A 10,801-nucleotide genomic window follows, 5' to 3' on the forward strand; every position below is an offset into this window, starting at 1 on the left:
TGTACCTCTGGTGCAAATTACTGACCTCTGTCATCATTTTAGGTGGGGGAACTTGCACAATCGGTGGCTGACTAAATACTTTTTTGCCCCACTGTATGTATATAATTGATTCATTTTCAATATTCCGTTGTTAAGTTGTTAATTTAAAAACGGTTTAAAATTTTTCATAAACCCCTCTGTCCCTTTTCAAAAGCAGAGCTAGGTGTTATTTGAATTTATCAGGTAGAGATTGGTTTATGAGTGCAAGTTTTTAACAAAGGTGTTAAACAAATAAATAAATAAAACTACTTCCCAATATTGATCATGAAATTTATCTGATTTATAAGTCAGTGAGTCTGACCGGCTTTCAACAGATTTAGAAGGAAAAGTGTCAAATGCTACCTGTAGTTAATGATGCAGACGACACATAATCCTGCAGAGTTGTATCTGCTTCTCTTCCTTGCATTGCTTATTTGGCTTTTAAAATGTTTGTACAGGCATGGACTGTGTGTCATTGCTGTGCCGTCAGGAATTGTTATGTGATACGCCGTTTAGAGAAGCAAGGAGGACTCTTGGTTTATGAGTCACTTGCATATTGACAGCTCTAAACACTTTGTCGGGGCCGTTGGGGAGGATGTAAACATGCAAGGTAATGTGTTTTACAGCAATGATGCACAAAGAATAAAAGGGTGATTTCGGGTGTATCTTTCAGAGGAAGCCACAGTTCTTTGGAATCATCTACACCGTTATGGAATGCTGTAGAACACATTCACAGGAATGTTTTATTTAATAGACAAACATATACACACTTGTCAAGTGGTTGCGAGTTAATGGTTGTGGTTTAGTTACAAATATACATATAAGACGTGAATACAAAAAACAGCATCGGCTGTGTTCTTGAGCATTACGAAATATATTTGAATCATCAAAATGCTTACATGTAACATCAGTTTGGATTAAATTAGGCCTCAGTCACCCGGGCCTAGAGACCGGTCAGGGACCTCCTGACATGTCTGGATTCTAGAAAAATGTGGATTCCCCAACCAATTGGCAGCTAGTTGCTGGAGGCTTCTGGCTGTATTTGGGTGAAGTTGGTCTTAAAAAGATTACTGCCCAAAAAACCTCCCAGTGATTGCTTTTATTACTTGTAGCTTGCATTAAAGACGTCGATTTGTGGGCAAAGACTTTGTAACTAACCACCAAACAGCAGTGAATCTTAAAAAAAAAGTGCAATGCAAACCAGAAACAGAATATTCACTTTTAACATAAAAGTTGTGCCTTACCACTAAAACCAATGTTTCAAAAGTTGCAACTTTTACTTTAAATGCAAATGATGCAAACCTCTCACCAACTAGTTGGGGAATACGCATTTGTCTTAGTGACCTGGGATTACCTGGGGTCAGTGACTAGTTTCTAATCCTCCATGCCTGTTTCACAGTTTTCACCGCACCTCCAGCAACCAACCACTCACTAGCCAGATGGGCAATACAAATTTTTCCCTTGCAACCAGTGGTTGCCAGGTAGTTGCCAACTGGTCTCTAGGCCTATGTGACTGATGTCTTGGAGCACAAGACTATTTGCAATTGTTGTTGGTGGAACAAAAGAATGTAAAAAGTAACTGTAGGCTGTGAAAGCAATAAGCACTAATACACTCTAACTTCTTGGCTAAGTAAGCCTGGCCGGAGTGCATCATTGTGCTGCAATTCTGAAGCCACCAGACAATTCTGAACACAAACTGATGGAAAAACACTTCAATAATCTATTGTTCACAGACTTCCCTCTAGTTATTTTCTGACATGTGTAATGTCTTAGAAAAATGATGTTAAATCCCTTCTGGGGTCAGAGAAGAGTGGAAAAAAATCAGAGTGAAATCAAAACGTTTTACTATTGACAACTGAACCACTCTAGACTATTCTGGATTTTAGGCAGAAGTGAACGAGCCAACATTGCAACATTCACACCTCAGTGGGGGTGGGGGCTGACGAGTGGCAAACAAAAATCTGTTTTTCTATTCACTTTCTGAAATGCTGCCAGAAAAACTGCATTGGCAATGAACATTTCTGGTTTATTGAGGATAGAAGGCAGAAACTGGGAAAAAGGTCTTATCATTTGCAGCATCTTTTAATGACAGCTTTATGAAAAAGTATATGAAAACCATGAACATAGGAAGTACAAGCACCAGTGGACTCATTTGAAAAGTCATGAAGACTTAAATTGTACTGATGAAGAATTTTGTAGAAACTTTAACGAACGTAACCCCTGGTATTTGTCTTACTCTGAATTGTTGTGAAGTAAAGAAGGTTCTTAACACAAAATAAGATTATTTTTTGAATTGTTTTGAAAAATATGATGAATTTGATGTTAAATATAGTCATATATAAACATCCACAGTAGTAAGAGGTTAACTGCCCTCAGTCTGGTATCAGCAGTGGCCCCTAGGTCATTCTGAAGTCGTCATTTCAATACTATTTGCCTAATCTCAGTACAAGATGGCTGTAGATGATTGCCACTGTATCCGGGAAGTACTGGCCCTTGATGGATGTGGGTCCGAAAAGACCAGCCGATAACACACATTTATGACGTACGTGGCCATGTTTGAGCTCAAATGTGACGTATCATAGTATCATAACATAGTAGTAAGTGCAGGTCATTAATCTCACTATCAGTGGAGAGCGGTGGGCCCGGCAGACTGGAGCTGTGTCTGCTCGAATTCAAGGCTTGACTTTGGTCCACGCCAGAAAAGAGAGCATTTCTTTTAACTTTTCAGGCTTTAACATTCTTGTCTGGCAGCTGTGCAAGCATGTTGTGGAACAGGGCTGAGAACCTCTTAAGCTCCAAATGAGCTGGAAAAGCCAGCTCTGGTCGAGCTCTATAGCTGAGAAGACATGAAGTCGCAGCTTCTCAAAACTCTCTGCAGCACAGCAGAGTGCGCAACATGTTATATTCTAACTGAAATTGGTGTGACCAGTCCGTTTATAAAGCTCTGTATGTGTTTCTGGAATAATTTGAATAAGTGCCCTCATGAATGCATTTATGCTTTTCATGTAAAAAGTGGCTTTGCTTTACATTTGCATATTTGAATGAGGAGGAAAGTGTGTGCTGGGGCCGATGGCTTTGTGCAGCCATAATCGCAGCTCTATTAAGTGTTCACTGTGAGCCATGCCACATGTCAGCTGGAGTCAAGCAGCTAGAGAGGGAAGATGGAGTGGCTATAACAGCCTGGGAGAGAGGCGAGACGCAGAGTGGGAGAAGGGAGGATGGAGGGGTCAGCAGAGGAAGGAGGTCCAGATAAGTCATCACTTAAGTTGTGGTTTGGGTGCTCTGTTTGTTGTAAGATGCTTTTTAGGCACTTTTGGAAAACAAGGAATCGAGTATAAGATCTGTTTTCTGCCTGAGGATTTAACACTTGTTTAGCAAAACAAACCTTTTATTCTCTGCCAGCTTGGAGATGATATTCTCTATCGGAGAATATTTTATCGACAGAGACTGTGACGCTATTGCAAATTACTACGTATATATTATTGAAAGGCAGTCAGCAGTAGCAGAGAGTTGGTGTCATAGTGGTGAGATTGCACTTTGTGACCTGTGCTCAGTTCTCTGAGTCAGCAGGCTGCCTTTGGTTTAAACCAGGGATTTTCCCGCAGCTCAGTCCCTTTGGTTGTGCTCTATCTGTGTTCTATCTCACAGGAGCATATGGAAAAGATTAAATATAACACACTGTAAGAAGAAAAAAAGAAAGAAAGTCGCAGCCACGGCAGTTGAATGCTGAAGCCACGAAACTTCTACCGTATTAAGGGGATGCTGCCCTGCTGAGGTCACTGCTGAGTCGGTTAATATTGAATCAGTTATGTTTGTTTGAAGTTGCCTGAATCTGCACAAAGATATTTTACATACATTGATATTTTACTTGTTAACTTTTTTTATTGGTGTAAGATTTTTCATCAGATTTTAATTTGGCATTCATGGCCATTTCCAAATCAAAGTGTTTTAAGCAGGCTTTAAGTTTCAGTGATTCCCTGTCAGCTACAGAAGGATGGCATTTTATTATAAGATGTAATATTAAACTTTGAATTCAGCTTTAAAGCATTGCATGTATAATTTTTAGTACATCTTTTACTGTAGGCCTCCAGCATGTTGGGACTATGTTGGAAAAACGTCTCTTCAGTCTATCAGTCATCTTGAACACTGAGTACTGGTTTGGTTTTAAGGCTTTAATAAAAAGAAAAAGAAAAAAATAAAATAAAATTATAAATAAAATAGATTTACTGATTCCTGAATCATATGTATACAGTACTCTGTTTTACAAGATAAAGAAGCAAAGCAAATAAAATACAACAACAGCAGATAAAAAAGGAAATAATTTGTGTTGATTTTTTTTTTTAAATGAAATGATTATAAAATTTTGCTATAACATGCATTATAACTCAATATGGTCACGTGATCTACATAATTAAAAGAAGTAAACAACGTAAATCAAAACAGGAACATGTAATTTTGGATTGCAGTGTCAGTAGTTATGCCATTACATTTAGTTCACTAATTACATTAGTAAACTATGCATAATATAGAAGCAAAGTTACCCTCCAGAACTCTTTATATTATCCAGTTTGTTGGAAAATTTGTATTGTAGAGTATTTTAATAACTCGAAAAGCAGATCTGGCTTGTATTTTAATAATTACAGATATCAAATTGAGTAACAATAACAACAAGAGCTGTACTGAAATCCACATTTCATATCACTTCCAACAGAAATTTAGAACTCCGCGACAATATAAAAAAAACATTTAAACGTTGGTCAGCTCGGTTTCCCCTCGTGTGTGTCAGAATATGTTTCAGGTAAAGGGGTCCGCAGTGGTCGCTGGCTGTTTCTGAGCTGCAGTCAAGTGTGGAGTGTGTGATGGGGGGTCATCCTGTGGCCATGTGAACAGGAAGGTGCGGGTTCAGTGTGAGGGCTGAACCTCTGAGCTGTTTATCAGATAGCTAATGAAGCAGAGCGATCCTGAGGGAGGAGGAGTGGGAGAAGGGGGGAAAAGAGGGTAAAAGGTAAAAGAAGGAAAGCGGGTGTAAAGAGGCCGAGAACGAGAAGTTATCGCTGAACGGGCTGAGATGAATAAACCAATCTTCCGTTTCATTCTTCTTTATTCCCACTACAATACGTAGAAAAATACACATCAGAATATTTATTACATATCCTTGTTAAAAAAAAATCAGCAGAGGCCATATCACTCAGCTCCTGCCGTAAACATTTTCTCTGGCTGCAAGAGAAGCAGACCTACGTTTCCAATTCCCATCATCACAGCCATCCAGTTTACTGCAGGCTACACATCCATCAGTGGGGTTTTTCAGGAAAAGGGAATGAGCCTGCTTCATTACAAGTTCAAATAATCAGCCAGTCAGATGATCAAAACAGTATTACAGTGTAGATGTCAGTGTTTGATATTCCACTGTTTCCAGTGATGCTTATTCCTGCTCACGTCGAAAAGGAAAGCGCTGACATATTTTGGAAATGGCAGACTGGGAACTCACCTCTGATTAAATTCTCAGGATTGATGTCTGTATTGTTGATATAAATTTAAAATATTGTAGTGTAATATGCTGGCTACTTTTGTGGTAACACTCAATTATTTTGTATAAACTGTTTAATGTAGCAAAAACAACAAGAAAAGAAAGATCTGAATGAAATTGACATCTAAGTTTGCCTTTGCTGTCTAAAGATCTTCAACATACACTGATATAACGGATGAAAGCAAACTCTTTACTCGTCTTCACTCAAGACTCGTGTGCTTCGTGTTTATGAACATGCCGTCGAGCACTTTGGAGCTGGAGCTAAAAGAAGACTGCAGGAATATTGCACAAAAATGTCATAGCTCAATTTATATCCATGATCAATATTTATGCCATTATCCATGGAACAGTTTAGTTTTAACTCAAAAAGATTTAAAAAATGGAATTGAAACTTTTTATTGTTTGATGATTGAATATAAATGCGCCTGTATAGACAGTGAAAGTTTAGAAAACTACAGTTTTGATCTTTATGGACTCCTGTTAAAACATCGGGGTCCTCTGCATCTGCAGTTGTTGCTGTAGTAATAAAACGTTAAAGTGGTTTACACCATTTGACCCACGGGGTTTTCTGCTTTCCAATAATGCATAATCGTGGTCAAAGCCATGGAAAAACATAGCAGTTCACAACATAAAAGGTTTAAACTGTCGGACTGCTAATGAAATATTCTGTTATCTCTTCTGCTTGTTTGTTACTTATGATTTGTCAGAAGCAGCCGTTTGTAAGAGAATTACATTTTCCTGTAAACTTCACAGGCCCAAAATGTGGCAGCAGACTGAATAACATATTCTGATGACGCCCTGGATGCTTTGTTTTGCTGTCAGTTACACGCCGAGTTGCAATTTTTGTCTTGTGTAGCCGTGTGAGAGTCTGGTTTGTTCATCAGAGGCCAGAGGGTGAGAGGTCAGAGGTCAGGCTCAGGGGAGTCATCATTGTTGAGCGCTCAGGTGACCCTGAACGATCCTGAGGTAGAATGGCCCTCGCCTCCCTGAGGAAGTTCATTCCATCACTGCTGGTGTGTTTGCGAGAAGGCATGTGCTTAAACAATGCCACAACAGTGCACAGAAATGTGTGCATACAGTAGTTCAGCATGCAAGCTCACAGCATTACACAACATTTAGAGTAAGAGAAACAGGACTGTCTTTTTTTTTTTTTCACTACTGGTGACATTATCATAGAATTGTAAACAAATTAGCAGTCGCTGTTACTTTGATTACTATGAAAATCTGATGCAAAGATTACTATTCCGTATCACAACTGACTTTCTTTTGACTGTGTCAGTTTTTAAACTGTTGTGTGAAAAAAGTACCACAAACTGGTTTTCGGGGTACTTCTGGGGTTGTATCAGTGCATGTTGGAATCAATCGGGTACTGAACACTGAAGCTTAAACCTTTTCACAGATGCACTAAAAGGTTTTACCTTCACGAGATGTAAGGGGTTTTAGTGATCACCTAAACGTCTAGAGGCACGTTTCATTTGTTGTTTCATCAAAGCATCGTATCGAGCAGTTTAACCTTTGTCTTTGTACTGTTTGCAGTCTTTTAAACTTCAATGCACAGAAATGTTTGCATCTTTCTGCGCAAGTTTTACTGCAAAACAAAAACGTTGCCAACAAACTGCTGACAGGAAGTTGTAAGTGTTAAATGTGACCCTTTACCCATAGAACTGAGAAAAAAATGATGAGATGTCAGAGATTTTAATCTGCTGATATATTTTATATTTACAAGCCCAGTTGTTGAGCTATTGAAGGGGAAATAATGAAGAGTCGGAGAATACATGACATTCATGACTGTTTATAGCAACTTAATATAACAGCTGGGTTTAATTTCACAGTAGTTTTTTCTTCTTCAAATAGTTCAGAATCTGAAGCAAATAAATAAATAAACTGAAATGAGTTAGCACAATTTGAAACAATAGAGTCTCAATTACACACTGATTTTAGTCTTGTTTATATAGAAATTGCATTTAACATGAAAAAATTACGACTAGGCCTTCTGTGTCACTCTCATTCTGTCTTCTTCTGTGATTTTAAAGAGTAGAGACATGAGCGTCCGTTGGTCTGTCTTTGTGTCCCTGGCGAGTTTCTTCTAATCATGCTGGATGTGCCAGGGGTCAGCAGCTCTGACCTGCTGGCTCCAGTTCACCATAAATATTATGGAACCACGCCTTCGCTAGTTGTTTAATATAGCACCGTGTCCGTTAAGGGACCTAAAGTAATAGGTTACGCTGGGGTATCTAAGCTAATAATAACGTTGCCTGCACAGTGTAATTAGGAATAGTAAACACGAGTCAGGATATAAGGTTTTGGAAAATTCATTTGTATTTGAGGAATTTCATCAGCTTCTTTACTTTCACTTTATGTGTCTTAAAATATCTTTGAGTTGTTAGAGTATGTCAGTTGTGCAACGCTGTTGGCCTGAATGCACGTGTATTCATGGCCACGTGTGCATTTTTGTGTGCCAGCAACACAGTGGGCCTGTGGGAGTGCTCTGTCCTCCTTTCCCACAGTATGTGTCCCCAGAGCCCTTGTAGTGACGTCAGGGCAGAGGTATGGGCGAATGCCCCGCTCAGAGGTCGCAGGTTCACTTCCTGTCTGTCAGGGCTGAGTTTGGCACGGTCCAGTGTGGATCACCGAACTGTCTTTATGATCTCTCAGTAGTTTGACCTCTCTGTCTTTGTCTCTGTGTCTGTCTCTTTCAGGCTATGTGGCTGATGCTGCAACAGGAGGAGCCCGAGGATTTCATCATAGCAACAGGGGAGGTGCACAGTGTGAGGGAGTTTGTGGAGAGGGCCTTTGGACATGTGGGAAAGACCATTGTGTAAGTCAACATATCAGTATTCTTTTTGCAGTCAAAATCACAGATTTGCCTGAGAGGCCTCAATATAAGACACCCCAACCCTCTGTCTCTTGTCTTGGAAAGATTCCTCCCATGTTTAACCTGTCATTCACCTCCCCTCTTATGTGCTGTGAGATACTGACATGTGGTAAAGGATGTGTTCGTTTGTGGGGGGGAAAAAAGGCAGGTGACATGTTTTGTCTGGATGAGACTTTAAGGAAACAAACTACACAAGAAGTAATCACGGCGCTTGAATCTTGGAGCAGGTGTGGGAAACTCTTAGTTCCTGCTAAGATTTCTTTCTTTCCAGGTGGGAGGGAAAGGATGAGAAGGAGGTTGGCCGTTGCCAGGAGACAGGGGTGATACATGTGAAGGTGGACCCAAAATACTTCCGTCCCACCGAAGTGGTAAGTCAAGTTTCTCCTACCATTTGTGTCTATATGTATAATGCACGTGTATTCATGCACCCAGTTCTTACACCTTTGGTCTGTTTGCCCCTCCCTCTGTGTTCTGGGAACCTGGAGATGCTTGCTATACTGGCCTATATAAAGTCTATAATACACATTTGTACATTTGATCCCAGAAACCTTTGGTGATTTTTCTCTCTAACTGCACAATACTGTGGACCACACCAACCAAAGGAGGCTTCAGAATGAAAATGGTTTACTATAGTGGTGCAATCTATATAGTTGCATATAATTTATAATGCATCACGGCACATATTTATTGTTCTATATAAGAATGTTTCATGGTTTTTCTTTGTGTATGTGTTTGCTGGTAATTGTGTCTGGCACTATATGCTTGTCAGCTACAGTGGATGCAGTCACTTGACAGCCTCAGGCTGCTTATTGTATGCTTTTTTTAAACAGCTGGAAACAAGCCAGATAAGCTCTTTAAGAGTACTGAAAGCTATATCCTGCCACCTTATGCTAAGTGCGTCCAACCTGGAAATTTGTAATACTAACAACTTGTTAGTTTGACTCAAAGGGTTAGTGAGGCAATTCTGCTGAATGAGAGGCTAGTTTGATAGCACAGGAGAGATATTGGTGCCTCTTTCGTGAGATTGTGCTTGCTGAGGTGATAGTTCTAAAAATCAAACTCATAATGTTAGCCAGTGTATTACTCCTCCATCTCTCGAAAGGTGTCTGCTGAATTTGGGAGGTCTTTCTCTCATCACCCTGGTCAAGGGTTATTGCAGTTACTCCCTGTGGACATTCTAGGGTTACCCTGGGGTGTTGTGGCTGAGATTAGCCATCATCCTCTCAGTTTAAAGCAGGAGCTCCTCTCTCCTGGGCTTTGGCCTGGTGAGATTAGAGTTGAGATGCAGTTGAGTGATGGCAGAGGATTAGTAAGGAGCCCCTAGTGACTGACAGCTGAAGGTACGGCAGCACTGGTTACACACCTGGGCCTCTATTCTCTGTCCGTGTCAGCTTTTTCACTCAAGGTCCTAACCCTGTATCTGTATGGACAACTACTCTAAAATATGATCAAATCAGCGTACATGTCCATTTGTGATAACCAGCTAATTTCTCTGAGCATTGCACAATCTGGCCTTGGGTAAATTTTCTGGGACATCCACTCCGGGGAATATTGTGGCATTGTGTTAACACACATGTGAATGCTCCAGACTGCAAACATCTCTCACTTGCTGATGCTCAGTCAAGTGTATTTAATTATCAGCACATGGCTGCTAGTTACCCTCTTAAATCCTATGGATGCAGCAAGGCTGTGCTGTGCTGCATCCTTTCTGTGAAAACCTTCTTTTCCGCATGACTGTATGCCCTTATAGCTACCCAGCACTATAAAATTTATCATATTGACAGCTTCCTAACAAGTGTTTGAACACAAGAAAGAGAGAAGCCAGCATTGAGAGCGTTATTGTTGCTGCTTTTCAGTCGAGTCACCTCACTTGACCACAATTATGGTAAACATTCAAAGAAAAACTATTCATGTAGCAAGTGTGGAATAACTCCTAACTGCTGACCCTTTGCTGCTTCCATGGTATATTGCTATGGTGCTCCATGTTATTAGCACTAGCAAAGGGAACACTGCTCCTGAAGTGTGGTGTTATAAACACAGAGCAATAACAAAGTGTGAGCTTGCATGGATAACAAGGGGAGGATGGTTCAGTAACAGTGGGCAATTTCTCTACTCTTTCCCTTTGTCCCTTCTATATGGCTTAAAGAGACTGAAGGATGTTTAACCTCTGACCCCGGCAGACAGGAAGTGACTGACACTGGGCTCATAGCTCAGCATTGTGCCTCACCTCAAGTGGAAATACCTGTCATCAAGTGTGTGTGTGTATATCCTAAGACTTCAGCTGACTCAGACTCTTTTGGTGTCTTGTTTGCTGTTTAGCAGTACAAAAGTTTGAATGTGTGTCTGTGTGGGGCCCAAAACGAGGTGTGTGTGTGTGTGTG

General features: G+C 40.3%; 1 protein-coding gene across 1 annotated transcript in view; it reads left to right on the top strand.

The window, feature by feature from the left end:
• gmds (GDP-mannose 4,6-dehydratase) overlaps window positions 1-10,801 on the top strand; it is a 192,256-nt gene that overhangs the window by 145,853 nt on the left and 35,602 nt on the right. Inside the window, exons 8-9 of the mRNA XM_005745075.2 lie at window positions 8,245-8,363; window positions 8,692-8,788. Of these exons, the coding sequence (XP_005745132.1) occupies window positions 8,245-8,363; window positions 8,692-8,788 (216 nt within the window). The remainder of the gene's footprint in view (window positions 1-8,244; window positions 8,364-8,691; window positions 8,789-10,801) is intronic.

This window comes from Pundamilia nyererei, unplaced genomic scaffold (assembly GCF_000239375.1).
Source record: "Pundamilia nyererei isolate P.nyererei 1_Seehausen unplaced genomic scaffold, PunNye1.0 scaffold00153, whole genome shotgun sequence".
NCBI classification, from domain to species: domain Eukaryota; kingdom Metazoa; phylum Chordata; class Actinopteri; order Cichliformes; family Cichlidae; genus Pundamilia; species Pundamilia nyererei.